Source organism: Sinocyclocheilus anshuiensis, unplaced genomic scaffold (assembly GCF_001515605.1).
Source record: "Sinocyclocheilus anshuiensis isolate Anshui unplaced genomic scaffold, SAMN03320099.WGS_v1.1 scaffold637, whole genome shotgun sequence".
Classification (NCBI taxonomy): domain Eukaryota; kingdom Metazoa; phylum Chordata; class Actinopteri; order Cypriniformes; family Cyprinidae; genus Sinocyclocheilus; species Sinocyclocheilus anshuiensis.
This window is the reverse complement of record NW_015539816.1, coordinates 1,864,748-1,885,813: the sequence shown is the minus strand read 5'-3', so window position 1 is coordinate 1,885,813 and position 21,066 is coordinate 1,864,748. Positions and strand designations below refer to the sequence as shown.

At 38.8% G+C, this 21,066-nt stretch overlaps 1 protein-coding gene across 4 annotated transcripts in view; it reads left to right on the top strand.

The window, feature by feature from the left end:
• Window positions 1-3,176: 3,176 nt before the first annotated feature.
• LOC107683953 (E3 ubiquitin-protein ligase LNX-like) overlaps window positions 3,177-21,066 on the top strand; it is a 45,309-nt gene continuing 27,419 nt past the window's right edge. For 2 of the 4 annotated variants that reach the window (XM_016480047.1, XM_016480046.1), the window contains exons 1-2: window positions 3,177-3,412; window positions 7,075-7,582. In XM_016480047.1, the coding sequence (XP_016335533.1) occupies window positions 7,155-7,582 (428 nt within the window). In that variant the 5' untranslated portion in view covers window positions 3,177-3,412; window positions 7,075-7,154. Of the gene's footprint in view, window positions 3,413-7,074; window positions 7,583-10,893; window positions 11,387-12,166; window positions 13,090-21,066 lie in introns of those variants that run through there. The other 2 variants (XM_016480049.1, XM_016480048.1) reach the window with 2 other exon arrangements.

The following is a 21,066-nucleotide window of genomic DNA, read 5'->3' as shown; positions in this document are numbered from 1 at the left end:
GACTTTCCTGTATCTCATCCGTTCTTTTTCAGTCACTCCTGAAACTTTGCTGCATGTACAGGTTATGTGGCTGTTGGTCCTGTTAGTAGCACGTAAAACAAAACTTTTATTCAAATTCTGAATTGATTATAGCCTGCCTAGAAAGCGAACAAATAGCGCTTCCATATAATCACTAAAAAGCTGTCACTCACTTCAATTTATCGCAACCTCACGATGTTCCTTTATAATCAGTGAAGCTCTCTGAACTGCAAATAATATCTTATTTACATCGTGTCTACGTTTGGCGTTTAGCACCGAGTGAATTCTGAATGCGTGAGAGATGGCAGCCCAATCTATATATTTCTTTATTAATATCTTAATATATTATTAGATCCCATAATAAACATTAGCACGCACGAGCATTATCACACGAGCTTCGCTCCTCCCGACCGCAGACGCAGGTTTACAAGCCACTTTTTCCTGCGTTTTTCAGTCAATTTCTTGACTTTTCCCCACTTACGAACAACACATTTTCGAACACGATAAAAGCTCCTTGTGGTTTCTGGGTTTGTCCGATTTGAGCATCCATAAACAACGCAAAGCACAGGCATTTTGAGTTTCTGCTAGTAATTCCTATGGAGAGAAAAATCACTTCCTGCCCTCCAGCTGCATTTCGCGCGTCACCAGTGACGTCATGTGCAAACAACCTATATCCACACCCTGACACACAAACACAAATGACCCATTTAAACATGCACGTGTGTGTAGATGCAAAAACACCCTCTGGTTACTTGTGTTTTCTGATTCATTTATATAATGTGTCAGAATATATAAACCTGTTTGGAAAAATCAGCTCTCCCTTCCTTGATTAATAAATTCAGCAATGACAAAGTTATATAGAACGTCACTTGTGACTTAATGTGTGATTGAGTAGCTCAAAGTCAGCTTGAAGGCCTCCGCTATGAATTTAGAAATGTATTTAAAAGGTGGAGTTGAAAGCAACTGAAATTTAAGATAAATGAAAATGAACGGGATGCATGTTTATTTATTTATTTAGCAACCAGTTATGCCCACAGAGAGTTTGCCATTGCTCTACTGTAATAATTGATGTTGATATTTGATATTGGCATTTTCAGAGAATTACAATTAAGTGCATTTACTGTTAGGCCTGCTGATATTCAGTGAGAAAACCTTGTGAAATAGGGCCCAGGTGCAGATCTTAACTTGCAGTACATTCCACTTTAAATGACTTCATTCCACTTCAAATGCACTCTGTAATTGAGCATTTTGATGGGAGTAACAAGCAAAACAGGCAAATGAACATTTTCATTCATAATTGGAAGAATAATATAATGGCAGCTAAAAGCAGATAGATAGATAGATAGATAGATAGATAGAACTTGTGTTTTCTGATTCATTTATATAATGTGTCAGAATATATAAACCTGTTTGGAAAAATCAGCTCTCCCTTCCTTGATTAATAAATTCAGCAATGACAAAGTTATATAGAACGTCACTTGTGACTTAATGTGTGATTGAGTAGCTCAAAGTCAGCTTGAAGGCCTCCGCTATGAATTTAGAAATGTATTTAAAAGGTGGAGTTGAAAGCAACTGAAATTTAAGATAAATGAAAATGAACGGGATGCATGTTTATTTATTTATTTAGCAACCAGTTATGCCCACAGAGAGTTTGCCATTGCTCTACTGTAATAATTGATGTTGATATTTGATATTGGCATTTTCAGAGAATTACAATTAAGTGCATTTACTGTTAGGCCTGCTGATATTCAGTGAGAAAACCTTGTGAAATAGGGCCCAGGTGCAGATCTTAACTTGCAGTACATTCCACTTTAAATGACTTCATTCCACTTCAAATGCACTCTGTAATTGAGCATTTTGATGGGAGTAACAAGCAAAACAGGCAAATGAACATTTTCATTCATAATTGGAAGAATAATATAATGGCAGCTAAAAGCAGATAGATAGATAGATAGATAGATAGATAGATAGATAGATAGATAGATAGATAGATAGATAGATAGATAGATAGATAGATAGATAGATAGATAGATAGATAGATAGATAGATAGATAGATAGATAGATAGATAGATAGATAGATAGATAGATAGATAGATAGATAGATAGATAGATAGATAGATAGATAGATAGATAGATAGATAGATAGATAGATAGATAGATAGATAGATAGATAGATAGATAGATAGATAGATAGATAGATAGATAGATAGATAGATGGATAGACAGACAGATAGAGAGATGTATAGATAGATAGATAGATGGATAGACAGACAGATAGAGAGATGTATAGATAGATAGATAGATAGATAGATTTTGGCAGCTGAAGAAAAATATTGGACATTGAAACAATATTAAATCTCTCTCTCTCTCTCTCTCTCTCTCTCTCTCTCTCTCTCTTTTTTAAATTCTCACGCATTGAAATGATCACACCTCATTTTTCTCAGGAAGAGACAAAACTTTACCAAGCATGAGCTGTAAAAACTGCCCCTGATCTCCATACAATCTTCCTTAATCACACAGCCCAAAGCCCATACTCGCACAAACATTATGACAAACGGTTTCCTGAGAAATCAAATCTACAACAAGCAAAGACAAATATCCACAGTTGGTTTTGTGCAGGTAACCCCCACCCAGACAAAGATCCTAACCAAATCATCAAATGCAGCGTGCGAAGATAAGACCAGCCGTTGCTCTCTGTCTGGTGACGTTAGTTGGGTGTGGGACTTTGGATAGTGAAAATCAGCTTTACTGAATTGTTTGGGGTTCTTAAAGCACTTTGTTCAAGGTTATGTACGAGGATTTCTCAGAGGCATGTCACAGCTTGCCACATGCCGCCAGTGTATTTGCATTCGGTTTGGTGTGGGTGCATATATGCATTTACTTCCTTTAAAAAATTGCATTTGTGAGTTGTGATAGATTCTACTGTAGTTATAGCCATGTTTTTGGCATTGTTTAGTGTACACACAAACTTATGTCTTTATTTATGTAGTATAATGTTAAGAGACTGCTATCTTCCTCTCAGTTATACCGTGTGTGTGTGTGTGTGTGTGTGTGTAAACCAGTTCCTGGCCCTACCAAAGCAGGTTAGGGCAGTTCTCATGTTTACCTGCCTATCGTTTTAGCTCTGCCTCTTCTCTCTCACTTCCTGTATCAGGTGCATGCATGTGTGCGTCAGGAGTTGGTGTCCCAGTGCATGATAGGATGGCCAGGGGTTTCTGGACTGAAATACTTACTTGAAGACCATTGGGACAACTTTCAAAGTTTACCTGACATCAGGGAAATTTTTAACCTGTGGCCACAGGGACAAAGTCCTCTTATTTACTCTTTTACTTTCTCTCATTCACTCTCCTTTCTCATTTTCCCTCTGCCGGAGCGGTTGGATTACCTGTTCAGGTAAGCAGGAGAAATACACCGGTCTGAGTATATTTACTCAGCACATTTTGTCTGTAACTTTCACTTGATGCTGATTTTTGTTTGATAATCATGTACTTGTTGACTCAGCACAGCTGTGGTGAAACTTTCTTTGTGTATAAAGCAAGATGAACCCTTTGAAGTCACAAAGCCTGTGAAAATGTGTGTTTGTGCACATGGAGGCATGTGTGTAAGCATGGCGCAGGTGTTGATGTTCATATATTTGTAGTGTAAACACCTTTAGCTTAGATTGATCATCGTCATCATTATTCTTTTGGTTAGATTGAGTTTTTGTCAGCGGTTTTGACCACCAGCTCTTTAGCCGGGAAAACCAATAGCATGTCACCTGTCAGTATGCGTGAATGTGTGTGTGTGGAAATGGAAAATTATAGCCTCACTTTTGCTATGTTTGCTGTTATCTTTATTGAATTTTACTGTATATGGCATAACTTCTAGGTTTTATCAGCGATAAGACATTATATGGAGTGTAAAACATCAGTCCTACAAAATACTTGTCATCTGCTAGATGGCATTATATATTATATTATATTATATTATATTATATTATATTATATTATATTATATTATATTATATTATATTATATTATATTATTATATTATCATATAATTAAATAGTTTTTAATTAAAATATTTTAAAATGTAAAAGACCACACTAAGAATTTTTGAACCACACTGTATATGTGACATAACATCAGTGGAAACAAAAGATGGCATAGAGAGGAACAGACAGGATTATTGAGACAAGATCCTAAAGGAACAGAATGAAAATGTATTGGAAGAAAAGTGGGTTAAAGAGGAAGATAGGAGGAGAAAGGTTCATACAGGAAGAGGCTGAAAACGAAAAGGGTGGGGGTGAGCTATGTACATTTCCATATGAACACTTATGTAACTCTCCCCACGCTATGCTGGCATGAAGTTTTGATGTTCCTCTCCTACATACTAGAAACATATAACCTCATTTCTCATATGGACTGTGTTTGTTCAAAATGTCTCTTCTGAGATATATTTGCATTGTTTGTAATTATTTTCCTCATGCACTCACTCACATTTAGAACACCCACTTCTATCATCTCTTTATGAATGTTATTTTTTTGTGAGTGGCTATGCTCATTGATATCCATAATTTCCACTGAATAGTCATTATATGTACATTAATCACTGAATGGATTTATTGCATTATTCATTAGCTATATGACTCAACAGTTGAATGTCTAATCAAAAGGGAACCCTAAGGCTCCTCGTTAGGACCTATAACTCAACCATTCAACCCTGTTCAGCAAAATTATTACATAATATTTTGTGTGTGTGTAGATAGATAGATAGATAGATAGATAGATAGATAGATAGATAGATCTGATTTTGAAAATACTTATTGCTGTAACATAACAAAATCGCACAAATATGTTGTTCAACTGTTCATTCGGGGTTCAGGTTGAAATCAGAGTATCCAAAGACTCCAATACACCGTGGAATGTTCTTCTAAAAAATGTCTGAACAAAGAGTGTTGAAGTCAAATACAGATCCACAGCAGGAGCAAGAGATCCACCCTGCTGCCTCTTTTCTTACAGTGCTGCCTTCATCAAGCGTGCTATCTGTTCTATTCTATCAGAAGCACGGGTGGTATTGAAAGGCTGAGATGTTATAGGGAAAAAATGCCATCTATAAGCATTTTCACTAGTAGTCTTAGACTTTTGGACCCCACTATATATTTTTGTGTCTGCTTTTGCATTAATTCCTTCATTGTTGCATTGCTGTGCACTTTGTGTGATGGGAAAGTATGTTTGTCTGTGCTGAGTGATATAAAAGTGCTGGCACACAACACACACACACACACACACACACACACACACGAGACAAGGCTGATTAGGCACAAATGATTGAACCATTAATACACACTGTGTTCTGTGTTTGTCTGTATATTCCTTCCATTAAGCCATTTATTGAGGATATTTTCAGCTTTTTCAGTCATTAAACATTGATCCCACTGGATCTAAGATTATACTGTTATTTTTATTTGTGTAGCTTTCTGGTTGATTGTGCACTTTAATGCCATTAACACTCTTTTATGCTTAGTACACTTACCACCGCTTTCCTCTGTGCCAAAGGTCACCCGAGAAACAATATTATCTCCTCTGAGGAAAATATGAGTGAAAGAGTCAGAGTTGAAAGAAAGAAAGTAAAATGAAACAAGTAGCTATTAAGTCCTGTCATTCTGTTTGTTTAGAACAATGGATTTTTCACTAGAAGTGCCTTTGAATGAGGGAAGACAAAAGAAAATGGAAAATTCCAATTGAATAAGAGCAGCAGGGTAAAAGCGATTATTGTGTGTGTGTGTGTGTGTGTGTGTGTGTGTGTGTGTGTGTAATGCAATGCAGTTGCATACTCAAGCCATATCGTCACTCTGAAGGATCATTAAAGAGATGATGATTTACGGAGAATGCAGGGTTGCCAGGTATAACTGTGTCCTTGGGCACACTCCTTTATGGGTGGGAGTGTGTGTGTGTGTCCTCTTATATAGCCCTGGTTAAGCTCAGATCAGATTACAGGGAGGCAGACAATAAAGATATTCTCATGCATTCACCTGCAGTGCACTGTTGTTCGACGGTTTCCTGTTCAAATCAACAGTGGGTGACTTCACAAAATGGGAGAAGCCATATTCAAACTCACAGAAAGATATAACGAGACTTTGAGAGTGTACACTATGTGTTCAGTGCAGAGATTGTACTCAGTGAGACACTCCAGACAAAATTTTATGGCAGTAATAATATTACACTCCCATCATAACCATACAAACTCCCACGTGCGAATGAGTTGTCTGTATACAACAGGTGTGGTGATACACTCCGTCTTATGCAAGAACATCCTGACCACAGCATTTCTTTAACAAGATAAAGTATGAAGTTAAACATTTGTCATTATTTACTCACCCACATGTCATTCAAAACCTGTATGCGGTTGTTTTTACTGTGGAACATTTATTCATTTATTATAAAACAATAGTTTATAGAGACTATGTCTGTCAAGCTCCAAAAAGCTCACTCTCTCCTTTCAAAGGTAAATAAATAAACAAAGTTACAGGTTCAGAATGGCATGAAGCTAAAGCCAAGCTAGGAGTTTATGTAAACTCAGCTACATAGAAACACACAAACACAATTATTTTCACTAGTAAATGACAGGCTCACATGAAGCCAGGTATAACTGCTTCTGGAAACATCCAGAATAATGCTAGCAAAGTAGCTGTTCTCTGTGTGACCATGCTTAAAAGTTCTACTGAATAACTGCCAGTTATAAAATTACTTTTCTTTTTCTCCAACTGGGTTTATTAAGAGTCTCAGGTGCAATATTGATATTTCTGTTGCCAGTGGAATATAAAATGAGTTTTGGATCAGTCTGATATTTATCCTTCTGCCAGCTCAGGGAATTAAAAATAGAGTAAGAGCAGAACGGGCAGAAAGTAAAAACTAATTTTTGCTGCCCTCTTTTTGCTAAACTGTGTCTTTGGGTGTGTGCGAACTGCCTTTCCAGCTAACAAGATTATTATGTGGACACACCTATTTGCCATTAATGACAGTTCCTTTCGTTTTTTTTCTTCTTCTTTTTTTTTATGTGCTCCTCCCATACAGGTGGATGGCTCAAAACGCAACCTGACACAACAAATCCCTTCAACCACAAAGATTCAGTAAAGCTTCGACACAATTACACAATGAGTGATCAGGAAGAGGAGGGTGCTGTGGCGATGCCCATTTGCGGTGCAACAGGAGTCAGTCCCACGTCCCCTCCTCCTGACCTTTGCCATGTCTGTGGACAACGGCACCTACAGGAGGAGAACCATGAATATTCCTACAAAGAGGAGGTGGATGATGACCTTATGTGCCACATCTGCCTTCAGCCTTTGATCCGGCCACTGGACACCCCCTGTGGACATACCTATTGCCAGGAGTGCCTGACAAACTTCCTGCTGGAGAGCGACTTCTGCCCGGTGGACCGCACTCCCCTGATGCTGCAGACCTGTCGCAAGTCCAGCCTGCTGGTGCACAAGCTGCTGGATAAACTGATGGTGTCCTGCCCCTTTACCGAACACTGCACTGAAGTGATGCCGCGGGGAGAAATGGAGGGACACATCAGGAGCCGGTGAGGAAATCACCCTCAGAGCTGTTTTTGATGTGATAGTAATGATCTTAACAAGATTTGAGCTTCTTGATGAAATTTAAGATGGTGGTAGACAGGTTTGGAAAACGTACAATGTGATTTAGCCAAGTAGAACATGGATCTGCTTCTTTTGTTGGTCCTGGAGCAATATTGCTTTCATCATAACCGAATACTACCAGGGGCACTGTTTTTGAGAAATATCATTGTTTTTGAAGTTTATTTTACCTGAAGCCAAACAGCTGCATTGATGCAAAAACTAAGCAGCCACCTTACTATGCCAAATGCTTATTTAACTGTCAACAAATTAATTAGGACTTTTTGGCCTATTGAATATAAATTAGGTAATTTTTTTTAAGGGTTAGTTCACCCAAAAATTTAAATTCTGTCATTAATTACTCACCCTCATGCCGTTCCAAACCCCTTAATACTTTTGTTCATCTTCGAAACACAAATTAAGATATTTTAAATGAAATCTGAGAGCTTTCTGACCCTCCATAGACAGCAATGCAGCTACCACGTTCAAGGCCCAGAAAGGTAGTGACATCGATAAAATAGTCCATGTGACAGCAGTGGTTCAACCTTAATTTTATGAATCTACGAGAATACATTTTGTGTGCAAAGAAAACAAAAGCAATGACTTTATTCAACAATTTCTTCTCTTACTCGCGTATCCCTCTGCTTGTAAACAAGGCGCAGTGTGTCTGAGTTCTACCTCTACGTTCAACTCTGCGTGTCGAAGACTGACATAGAAGAGAAGAAATTATTGAATAAAGTCGTTATTTTTGTTTTCTTTGCTCACAAAAAGTTATTCTTGTAGCTTTCTGGTGGAACAGTTGAACCACTGATGTCACATGGACTATTTTAATGATGTCCTTACTACCTTTCTAGGCCTTGAACATGGTATTTCCTTTGCTGTCTATGTAGGGTCAGAAAGCTCTTGGATTTCATCAAAAATATCTTAATTTGTGAGTAATTAATGACAGAATTTTCATTTTTGGGTGAACTATCCCTTCAATATTCATGAGCCAAGCAGATAAGTTTTATAATTGTGTCTGTCCATTTTCAGACCTTTCTACAACCCTGATCCTTACCATGGTGCGGTCACATTTACCGTTGCTCAGAGAAAAAAAAAGCAGAACCAGATGTGACAAAATACCATGAATTACATACAGGTATAATGACAATGAATTGAACATCCAAAGCTATTCTGCCAGCCAGCAATCAAACCAACCCTAAATAACTGCTTTCTAAACAGACTTTTTTATTGACAGGTTTATAATGTTGGTGTTGGCTGAGTAGTTGCTGCTCGTCCATTGTGGATCTTCTGTTTTGTTTTGTTGCTTAGTTACGAGTTTCTGCCCACACAGAGGTCACCGATGAACATCAACCAAGAGGCTTGTTATTGGACATTTCTGCAAATTTGCAGAGGGAAATGTATTCACCACCAGAAGTTTATCTGGCGAAATTGCATTACACCAATTCCCATTGAACTGTCTAGATTTCACTTGTGAAATTTCGCCAAGCAACAGTAAATGTGACCACACTGTAATGTTTACAACCAGATGAAATCATGAAAAAATAGTGGTGGGGAGATAAATATGAGGCCATCCCTAGTCCTAATAAGTTTTATTGGTTAAAAAAGGACATTTTCAGTAAGGACTCATCTTCAATTTGAGGTTAACATGAAGGATTGGCAAAGCACAGTTTAATGTATTGAACTGTATAAGCAAGTTTTGAATTGCTGAATGTGACTGATACTCTTCATCTTCTCATTGGCATTCATAAGCAGCTCTTCATTCATTGTCATTCATAAAAGACTCTTGTCAGCGATTCGCCTCAATAGAAGACATGTGTCGAGCACATCTCCGTCTGTGTGCATGCATTTGTTTGTTTATTTCGTTAGAGGATTCTTTTGTTCTCCACTCCTCAAGAGGTAGCAACCCCACAGTGACCTTTGTTTAACCGACTAAGATATCTTCTACCTCAGTGCCTTTGGGGACGTTATGCTAACTAATGGTTTTTATTGGAACTCTCCCTCACTCTCGCCATTTTCAGGATGGTAGAGTCTCTGTCGTTCCTGTGGACTGTTTCTGAATCATTAGTGCTCCACAGGCCTGAGGGCCTCTGTTGAAATTAATTGCATTTTGTTACTGCCGTTAATGGAAAGTTTCCCTCTCATTTAAAATTCCACTTACAGAAACATAATCAACTTGCCCTTTTCTCCAGTCAACCAAAAACCCCCACTTGCTTCTTTCCATACTATTGCTCCTCTCCCCTCCCACATCCTTCTCTTTTTATACTGGGCTCTTGGGCTTTTTAGTTCATCGTTCTTTGTCTTTCTCTTCCTCTCCCTGCTTTCTCCAATGTGGTCTGGTCTCCAGTGGTCTTAGTTGGTTCAGGACTGTAAAGTTGGACAACATTCAAAATGGGACGGGACTTAAGCGGAACAAGAACTGGTGAGGACCAGCCAAAGACTCTTTCTATGTAAGAATGGCCTTCAATTCACTTAATTTTTTTTTTTTGAGAACTTTTGTACAAAGTACAAAGTTCCTCTTGATTCCATGCATGTAAGCTCAAGAGATGCATTTTTCTGTGTCAGCTGCTGCAGATTGTGTTTGTGTCCTAGCATTTGTGGTCATGTGATGTTTAACCATGAGGCTTCCTTCACACTGGTGACTCATAACTGTGTGGTGAGAATATTTGGTGTACTGAGTCAGTTTTAATTGCTGCTTTGATGTGTTTTAGCTAGTTTGAATGTGCTCTGGAGGTTTGTATCAAATGTTGAGAACTTTGTATCTTGTACTGTATGTTGGTCTGGTTACATTTTTTGTGTTTGCAGTCAAGCACGTCTAGATGCACTTTGTCTCTCAGTGTGCATAAGTATGTGCTTGTGTCTGCATGTATTTGGCGGTGTACAGACTTTCCTGGAATCCTAGATCAGATCTGGGTAGAGAGGAGGGAATGTACTGACTTAGGCTGTCCTTAGGCTACGGACTTGCAATATTGATGATAGCACATACTATACTGTCACCAAATCATACGGTTATTGAAACTGCTGTAAAGTTTGGAGATCTATGAACCTATAACCATTGTCTGATTACGTGACCTTGTGAGTTATTTTCTCTTTGGAGAATGATTGAAGAATATTCAAGCTATAGAGCACATCTCCGTCTGTGTGCATGCATTTGTTTGTTTATTTCGTTAGAGGATTCTTTTGTTCTCCACTCCTCAAGAGGTAGCAACCCCACAGTGACCTTTGTTTAACCGACTAAGATATCTTCTACCTCAGTGCCTTTGGGGACGTTATGCTAACTAATGGTTTTTATTGGAACTCTCCCTCACTCTCGCCATTTTCAGGATGGTAGAGTCTCTGTCGTTCCTGTGGACTGTTTCTGAATCATTAGTGCTCCACAGGCCTGAGGGCCTCTGTTGAAATTAATTGCATTTTGTTACTGGCGTTAATGGAAAGTTTCCCTCTCATTTAAAATTCCACTTACGGAAACATAATCAACTTGCCCTTTTCTCCAGTCAACCAAAAACCCCCACTTGCTTCTTTCCATACTATTGCTCCTCTCCCCTCCCACATCCTTCTCTTTTTATACTGGGCTCTTGGGCTTTTTAGTTCATCGTTCTTTGTCTTTCTCTTCCTCTCCCTGCTTTCTCCAATGTGGTCTGGTCTCCAGTGGTCTTAGTTGGTTCAGGACTGTAAAGTTGGACAACATTCAAAATGGGACGGGACTTAAGCGGAACAAGAACTGGTGAGGACCAGCCAAAGACTCTTTCTATGTAAGAATGGCCTTCAATTCACTTAATTTTTTTTTTTTGAGAACTTTTGTACAAAGTACAAAGTTCCTCTTGATTCCATGCATGTAAGCTCAAGAGATGCATTTTTCTGTGTCAGCTGCTGCAGATTGTGTTTGTGTCCTAGCATTTGTGGTCATGTGATGTTTAACCATGAGGCTTCCTTCACACTGGTGACTCATAACTGTGTGGTGAGAATATTTGGTGTACTGAGTCAGTTTTAATTGCTGCTTTGATGTGTTTTAGCTAGTTTGAATGTGCTCTGGAGGTTTGTATCAAATGTTGAGAACTTTGTATCTTGTACTGTATGTTGGTCTGGTTACATTTTTTGTGTTTGCAGTCAAGCACGTCTAGATGCACTTTGTCTCTCAGTGTGCATAAGTATGTGCTTGTGTCTGCATGTATTTGGCGGTGTACAGACTTTCCTGGAATCCTAGATCAGATCTGGGTAGAGAGGAGGGAATGTACTGACTTAGGCTGTCCTTAGGCTACGGACTTGCAATATTGATGATAGCACATACTATACTGTCACCAAATCATACGGTTATTGAAACTGCTGTAAAGTTTGGAGATCTATGAACCTATAACCATTGTCTGATTACGTGACCTTGTGAGTTATTTTCTCTTTGGAGAATGACTGAAGAATATTCAAGCTATAGAGTCTATCTATCTATCTATCTATCTATCTGTCTATCTATCTATATATCTATCTATCTATCTATCCTACTGTCCATGCGTCCATCCATCCATCCATCCTCCACATGCCTACCCTCTACACACATGTACACATAAACACACACACACCGCTTCATAGCTGAATGAACCGTTGCGTTGCAGAGGGGGGTGGTCTTTGCCACACGCTCTACCTTTGAGGCATACGGACAATGATAGATGGACCACCCAAGCCTGCATCTCCCCCTCTCTCCCATGTCAGTTGGTTCGCCCCAGTTCTCTCTCTCTCTGTAGAGCACGCTGCAGTATAAATCAGACGCTGTGTTGCCACACTCACACATACTCTCTCTCGCACATTCACAGCAGTATGTGGGCTCGTGAGCGTAAATCCTCTCACTCTTGGATGATGCCCAGGACAGATTAGACTGCAACGCAACCATCGCACCCGACCGGCGTGCCAGCAAACGCCGCTCTCTGCCTCCTCTTCTCCTTCTACCTCAACCTTCTCTTTTCTTCTCCATCTCGGCTCCAGTGCACCTGCGCTCGCTCCAGATGCCGCTCCTGCCTCCTTTTCTTCTCGAGTCTTTCTTCATGCTGCACTCTGTTCTCCTCCGCTGGCAGCGCTCCCAGTCTTTTCCTCTCCCTCTACTGCTGCTGATCTCTCTACTGCTGAATTAACCGGGCTACAAGCCTGAGGGAGGCGAGGAAAGGAAGAAAAGTGGAAAGACAAAGAAACAAGAAGAAAAGGAAAAGGAAGAATAGCTTTTCACTTGAGAGAAAGGCGGGAGGGGGGGTCAGAACTGTAGTAGAGGTGGAGGAGCAACGGGCAGGGAGGAAGCCAGATAGGAAAGACTGCATTCAGCCTAGAGAAAGAAAGCAAAAGAAAGAGAGACTCGAGACAAGAGACCCTGGAGAGAGAGGGTCATGAAGGCTCTGCTGCTGTTGGTTCTGCCCTGGCTCAGTCCAGCAAACTACACTGACAATGTGGGCAACCTGCACATCCTCTACTCAGAACTGTGAGTAACACACATTGTCCTGTGTGCCTGTCTGGTATGAGTTGCGTCCCATAAGTACCATCTCATCTAGTCTTATACAGGACAAGTCGCACTGTACCCCATCCCATCCAGTACTGCAATGTGTGCATCTGGTTGTGTGTTTAGGTGTGTGTTTGTGTGTGTGTGTATGTGTGTGTGTGTGTGTGTGTGTGTGTGTGTGTGTGTGTGTGTGTGTGCGTCCATACATCATTCTCAACAACCTGCATAAATCCCAATCGACCCCTTTTTTTACCTAAACAATTGCTTGCATACCTGTATGTGTTTGTGCACTGCTTGCATATATGTGTAGAAGTTTCTAGATGTATTACCATGCCTAAAATGTCATTTAAAAAGGACAAATTCATCATGTTGTGCTTTGTATTGTAGTTGTATGGCAGGGGACAGTGGTGTAGAGGTGGTTATGGTTGCGTTCTGTGATGAAGCAGGTTTTGTTTTGATGCTACCAAGCAGTGAGGAACACTGCAGCATGGCTGAGATGACCTAATGTGTGTGCGCAGGTGTGTTTCTGCATCAAACAGTCGGGAGAATTAGGATTTCTGACATTAAGGTTTTTACTATCATATATCATATATTTGTTAGATATAAAATGTATGTTATCTTTGCACAAGGAAAACGGACTGAGCGCACCGTTGCTAGGCACACCATTCAGAAAAACAAAACACAGGTACTCAAACACCCACCGGATATCTGACAACAGCATATTCAGTCACTCTTGGAGCTGCACGGAACATAAAATATTCAAGCTGAACTTCTCTCTTGGGGAAAAATCACCACACACTCCTTAAGAGTAAAATATACGCTTTTACGTGGCAGCAAACATTGTAAGAGCTTCTTCATTGTGCGCTGCACTGTTAAAAAGACACTTCTGCATTCAGAGAGTACCGTGAGTATGTTTGGGTGAAAGCTGGTTATATTGATCCCGGGTCTTTGGCAGAAACACAATTGTGCCATGTAAGTTTGTGTGAAAGGCTGAGCGTAGTACAATAGACTGCATTACAAATCCTCGCTGCTTTTAGAGTCTAGACCATACACAACACAGACATGCTGAAATTGGTGTGTATAGCATGAAAGAAAGGGAGGATTGGAGTGGAACAGGACAGTGAGGTGTCTTCAGAGGGATGAATGGTTAGAAGACAAATAAGGTAATTTCCTGCACCATCTGTCCATGCGTTTTTTTGGCTTGGATCTCTTAGGATGAGGTCTTTCCGTCTTTCGTCTCTGTGTATGTGGGTCACCGTATGAGCCGTGTTTTATGATTTATGTCCCTGTGTATGTGAGGGTCATGGGTAGATGTGTATGCGTTGAAAAAGAGAAGAGAGAGGCGTTGTGTAGACCGTTTTTGTTTGGCTGGCTGATGGGAGCACGGTCGTTCATCTTCATATATGTTGACAGAAAGCTTCTATTCTCATCTCTCTCACACACACTGGCCTTCTTTCTTGTACTTTCAGCTAGCTGTGTTTTGCTTTGCCCAGAATGTCTCTCTTCTTTTTTTACGTATCAGTATCTTTTCCTTTCTGTCTTTCTTTGTTATCGTATGTTGAACTTCTCACAGATTTCTCTGTAGCGCTGTGGTGGGTATTCACTCTTGGATAGGAATGATAGCAAAATCAATCACACACATGCTAGTATCTTGTATTAACATCTCAGGTGATCCAGTCACAAGCGTTCAGGCAAGACAGGTTTACTTGGTATTAACATTTCATGGAACCACTCAGGTCTTTCAATAGGTTTTGCATTCCAATTTTTTCAATTAGACACTTATTTTCTTTAAAAACTGCACATAACCAGTAAAGTATGATGTTTGAGATGATTTGATGATGATTGAGAGGCGAGTATGAGGTCCTTTTATTTTGTCTGGGACAAATGCGATGTGGTCCAATGCGTTTCTGACTACCTCCGTATGTTGTCTGAGTGTTCGGATTGCAACTGTTTTGGACCGTGTTTACACTTGTATATAGAACTGACCGCTTGTGAAATGAATGTTAATACTAGGTGTAAACAGTGTCTGTCAGAGTTGATATCCTGAATGTTTGATCTCGGCTGAGGCTGCCCATCTTCCTTTGACTACACACACATTTCCTTTCTCTCTTATGCTTTGACATGCTTAATTAGACTTTGAATTAAACATTAATCTTCTCTGTGCACTGTTTGCAGACGTTTTTTTAATGCAGATGCTTGATGTGTGTTTGTTCTCAGAGGCACAATACCTGATAAACAGAACTGCTAATAATACTGCAAGCAGTTTAAAGGTGAATTGTGTGATTTCTGCGCCACTAGTGTCACTAAATGGTATTGCAAAAACAATACTGGGCAAGAAGGTACCCCGCCTCAAACTTATGCCATTGGTTGAGCCAATGTTTCAGACTGGTCAGAATGTCTTGATAGTGTGACAGTCATACTCATAGTCAGTATTTACACTCTTTTAGGAAATTAATGTGCCAGTGGATCACTTTATATTCTCGCTTTATTGATATGGGACAGGAGAATGGATTTTAACACACTCAACCTCCTTCCTGATGTCCAGCTCTATTCATTCAAAACAGTTCTGCTTCCCAATGCTTTTATAGATGTGTAGGTGTATCTTGCGCATTGCATGAGTGTAAAGGTATGCTGAGATGTGCCTTTTCATGTTTGTGTGATGTTGGATGTGTCTGCACATGCTTTATCAGGTGGTATTCGAGAACAACAGCTCACACATAATGTTTCTAGAGACATAATAAAGCACTATTGAACTATGTGTCCTTCCAACATTTGCACAGAATCTGACATGTAAAATAAACATGTATGAACAAATTTCATGATATGCAAATGTTAATGAGGTTCATGGAATGTTGAGTTCAATTAATGAATAGATTGATTTTAATGTATTTCACAGATAAAATACTCACCTAATTGGACATTATATATTATATTGGCTTCAAGAATACAAATTTCTGAAAGGATTTTAAACTTTTTTTATGATGACTGAAATACATAATTTTGGCATTTAAAATAGGTAAGTTTTTCCATAGTTCACTGCTAAATGAGAGTCCCGCTATCAGATTGTGCTTGAGCATTGATGCTGTCAATATGATGATATTGTACATGTCGTGTCTATCCAAATGTAAATATAAATGTTTCACATGAAAGCCTATGAATACTAATGAGATCTTCTTGTCTGTCCACATTTCACACTGACTTTTTAACCCGGCCAGATAGGTGTGAGGAGCTTCTGTTACCATTCATGCAATGTCATGTTACCTCAAAAAAAAGTGTTAAAGTGTTAAGATGTACTTTAAAGGTAGGACATCACACTTCTTGAGGGCCGTGCTAACTTGTCTAGAGCTTTCATATGTTATTGTGGCATATGTGGGCTGGAAACAGTTGTGTCTCAGTGAATCAGATTTGTGTCACGATACAGCTGTGTTTGAAAGCGGCTTGGCTGCTCTGACTAATATGAATGTGAATGAGAGTGGCTGGAAGGCTGATCCCTGTCAGTAAGACTCTAGATGAATATGGTGTTGATTTGTGCACATCAACCTGGTTTATATTTTTATTTTAGTAGGAATAGATCAGTTATGGGTGTGGGGAACGGTGACTGATTTTGTGTACTTGCATTTGTGTATGTCTGCATGGCTCTGGTCAGACAGCAGCATGTTGTCATCAGGGTGTCGTGCGTGTAGTGAGAAAACAGGGCTGGAGCTGTGGGGCCGTGTGTTGCTGTGGTGACCTTATTTTCAGGCATAGTGAGCGGATGACCACTGAACGTGAGCGGTTTGTCCTGCGGCATTCGCTGGATCACTCAGTGACCGCATAACCCATCTACTTATCTGTGAAAAGGCACATCACACAAACAGCATACTGCATAAAAAAAAGAAAAGAAATGTGGAAACCTTGTTCTATGTAATATGTGCTTCCACACTTATAAATAAATACAGTAAAACAGTAATGTTGTGAAATATTATTACATTTTAAAATAACTTTTTTAATATTGTAACATTTTAATTTGTTGCTAATTAAGTGCACAAGAAACATTTTAATAATCAATGATGAAAACAGTTGTACTGCTTATTATTTTATGCATAATAAATATACACAGTACGCACACATATATTATGTAAACACAAAACTTTTACTTATTTAATCGCGATTAATCGCTTGACAGCACTAACATATATCTATATATACAAATCCCTTCTACATCCCACCCTTAAAAAGTGCCTGTTGCATCCCTGTCAGACAATTATCATTTTGAATTGTGGCACAGCTTACAAAAGACAGAGCCAAAGTCCTGTTTTATTCTCAATCATTAATAAGAGATGGCAGAGATAGCTGGTTATCTCCAAATAATTACTTCTTGTCAGCTTTCCTTCCTTGTAATTACTAATTTCAAGTTTTAATTTCAGCTTTCACACACACATTTACCTTTAGCTGGTGCGAGCCTGCAAAATCAAAGCGGTCTTCAGACAAATGAAAAGGATGACCTACATGTGACTGCCACATTCTCCTCTGCAGAGTCAAATACTGCTTCTGAGCTCTTTCCCCGGAGAGATTGTCGGACGCTCTCGCCTAAGTGCCTGTCCTGCAGTTGCTCTGCAGTTGTTCTGCGTCCCCTCGCCTTCCTCATCAGGTTAATGATGATGAGGAGCAGGAAGAGCAAAAACGTTGTTGCTAATTCAACACTTTAGCCGCATCCGAGAAAGAGAGTTGGCAGAGACCTTTTCCCTGCTCAGCACCTGAGCTCAGGGCTGGATCTGCACCTGGGCTGGGTGCTCAGTCACTGCTGGGAGATGGTAAGAGAGTTTAGGAAAGGCACAGGAAGTGGAGAGTGTGGGTTTCCTGTTTGTGTGTAACATATAGATAGATATTAAATACTCATTCTACAATATACAGACAGACAAAACGCACATAGACCCGGATTCAAATCCTAATACATATTTTAATAAGTCAAGTGATTGCCAAGCATTTTGATGTGTATTTTGATAGTCAAATTAGTTTCAAGCGACATAATGGTGGAAAAGGAAATGCAAATGACCTGCAGAGTTTCAGAGTGACTTGATTGTACTGTATAAATGTAGACATATGAATGGTAATGGTAAAAAAAAAAAGTTTTAGACTTTTTAAAATCTATAATAACACCATCCCTGCATCTTAATATGCCTAGTTCCTTACTATAGAGTAGGTGAAAAACAGTATGTGAAAAGAGTAGTAAGTCTGAATTCACAGAATTCATAAAATATTAGGCAAAAAGATTACCTATTTCTTCTGCTGAGAATCTGAAGTGCGCACCCAATGGACACTTTACTATCCCACGAGGCCACGGGAGGAGATGTGAATGCGAGTCACATGGCAATGAAAACATGACATCTGGATCATGCATTTTACACAATATACACTCCCAGAAAAAAGGTATAAAAAATTTTAAATACTTTACTAGGTACAAATATGTACCTTTAAGTTACTAACACTATGTACCATTTCGGGCTAAATAAGGTACAAAGATGTACCTTTTAGCTTCTGTACCTTAGGGTACTGGCCTTACAGCTTTGTACCTTTTTGACAGTGTAGAACATACTTTTTTAATGGTTGTGAAATAAGTTTCTCACCAAATGCCGCTACTCTAAGATACTATACTATAAGATAGTGTGTGATTTTGGATGAAGCTCATTTCTTAAGACACAAAGATACAAATGCAAGGCCTCTCAGTTTGAATGGGCTCGCACTAGTGTAAAAAACTATAGTGTTGTCACAGTGGCACACTCGAAGAGGACCGCATATGTGAAGATATCTGGAAAACTAGGCCAAGCAGAGCAGCTCAAGTGAAGCTAAAGTGTGAATAAACAGAAGATTACACATATTCTCTCAAACCAACAGTGACCTCCTCTGAAGATGTTTTGCGCTCTTATAGATGCATATTTTAAACCTTAAGTACACAAGCACACACACATTCACTGGGGGACAAGCGTCTTAAAAAATGCTTAAAATGCACTGCTGGGGTGTCAGTTCTGTCCTTGGCTCCGACTGAATTTTTGCAGAACAACATGCAAACGCAAAATAGATGGGATGGAAAGGACTCGCTCTCCGTCTGCCATGAGAGCGGGTCAGTTGTATCTACCGCTTCAGACTGTGCACAGGTCTTAATGTTAAGCGCTCAGAGCAAAGATAACACACTCCAGCGCTATCTCCTGCACACATTAGAGAACTAAAGCAGATCACTGTCCTGGTTCCACACTGAGAGAGAGAGAATGTGAGAAATAAAGTCAATGCGGCCACTCAGCTGGGGGTGGGGAGGGGGGTAGAGGGATGAACATAAATCTGCTGCTGTCTTCATCCTGCTGTTCTCATCACAGAGAAGAAGGGAAACAGAGAAGTGGGAGGGGAGGAGGAAGGTATAGAAAGAAGGTTTGAGAGAGAAAGAGATGGTGGAGGGAAAGGGAGGTCTGCATAACTGTCCTTGCAGGCTGCCAGTGTGAGATCATTGGTTGGCTGAGTGAGTCACATGACACAGTTTCAGCACAGGGAACTGGTTAATGCTGTAGTGTTTATGTCACTGTTCATATGGGATAGATTTCAAGTTGTAGTTTTGAGGCAAAGTGTTTTTATTTGTATTTTTAATTCCAATGCAATTTCAGATGCATCGATGAACGAGATTATTCTTGTTAGCTAAAACTAGAACTAAAATCATTAAAAAATAATACATTTTTTGTTTAGTTTAAAATAACTAAAACTAAACAAACTAAAAATAATAAATACATAAAACTAAACAAACTAAAAATAATAAATACATATAATAAATACAATTGAAAAACTATATAGACATATAAAAAAACTAATAAAACTGACAAAAGCACACAACATAATAAAACTTTAATTACAATTAAAATGAAAACAGAAAATATACTAAATATACAATAATTAAATAAGCCTAATTAAAAATATTAACAACAATTATGATGGTATATCAGTAATACTACAACAAATGTTGATGACATTTATATAAATGAATATATATATATATATATATATATATATATATTAGTATTATTTTGTTTAATTGAGATCAAAATAATAATGAATAATAAATCAAATATGATCATCAATTAATCTGAATGAGAAATAATGAATAATGACCAGTTTCCTACTTATGTGTAATTTTTTTTTTAATTAGTTGTATATATTAATTTATTGTATTGTATATTAATGTAATTAATTGTAGATATATCTGGGACTATCTGTTCGCCCAATCAAATGCAAGCGAGTGGGGCCCTCCATTTGATGCTACTAGTAGCTACAGAGTTTACATAAGGATAAAGGGGGGAAAAAAACAGGCTGTGAAATTTTGCGAAGTTTAAATGGATTTTAACAATTTCCCCCAATGAGTTTTCCTTGGCCATTCATCTGTCTCTCCTCTTCTCCGATCTTACTAGTTCTCTCAGAGCGTTTGCCATGAGTGTGTAATCCTCCAGACAATGAATTACTTGACGTGAATACGTCACATTATATCAAATTAATTAAATATCTTTCAAATTTTTGATTACTGTAATTTATATATATTAACAAATTTACAAACATAAAATAAACTATAAAATACATATAATGTACATATTAAAATGTTGAATTGATTAATATAATTTATAGAAATTAACATCAAAATAATAATATAATATAATATTTTTAAATTTATAGTTAAATAATTAGTTTGAAACCCCTGCAATATATCAAACATACTGAGCTGGTTGCAGGAACACACACAATATCCTGCAGCGCTCTGAGATTTCAGATGTCAATCGGAACTGAATGTGCTGCAGTTTTGTCAGAAATGCATTTTGTGCTGGTGCAGCGTTGCATTGCAATGCTGTCTGTCGGACAACTACGGTCTCCGGCTCTTTAACTGCTTCAGAGTGCGTGTTTGTGTGTGTGTGTACGCCGGTGTAGCCACTTATAAGAGTGCTGATTGCA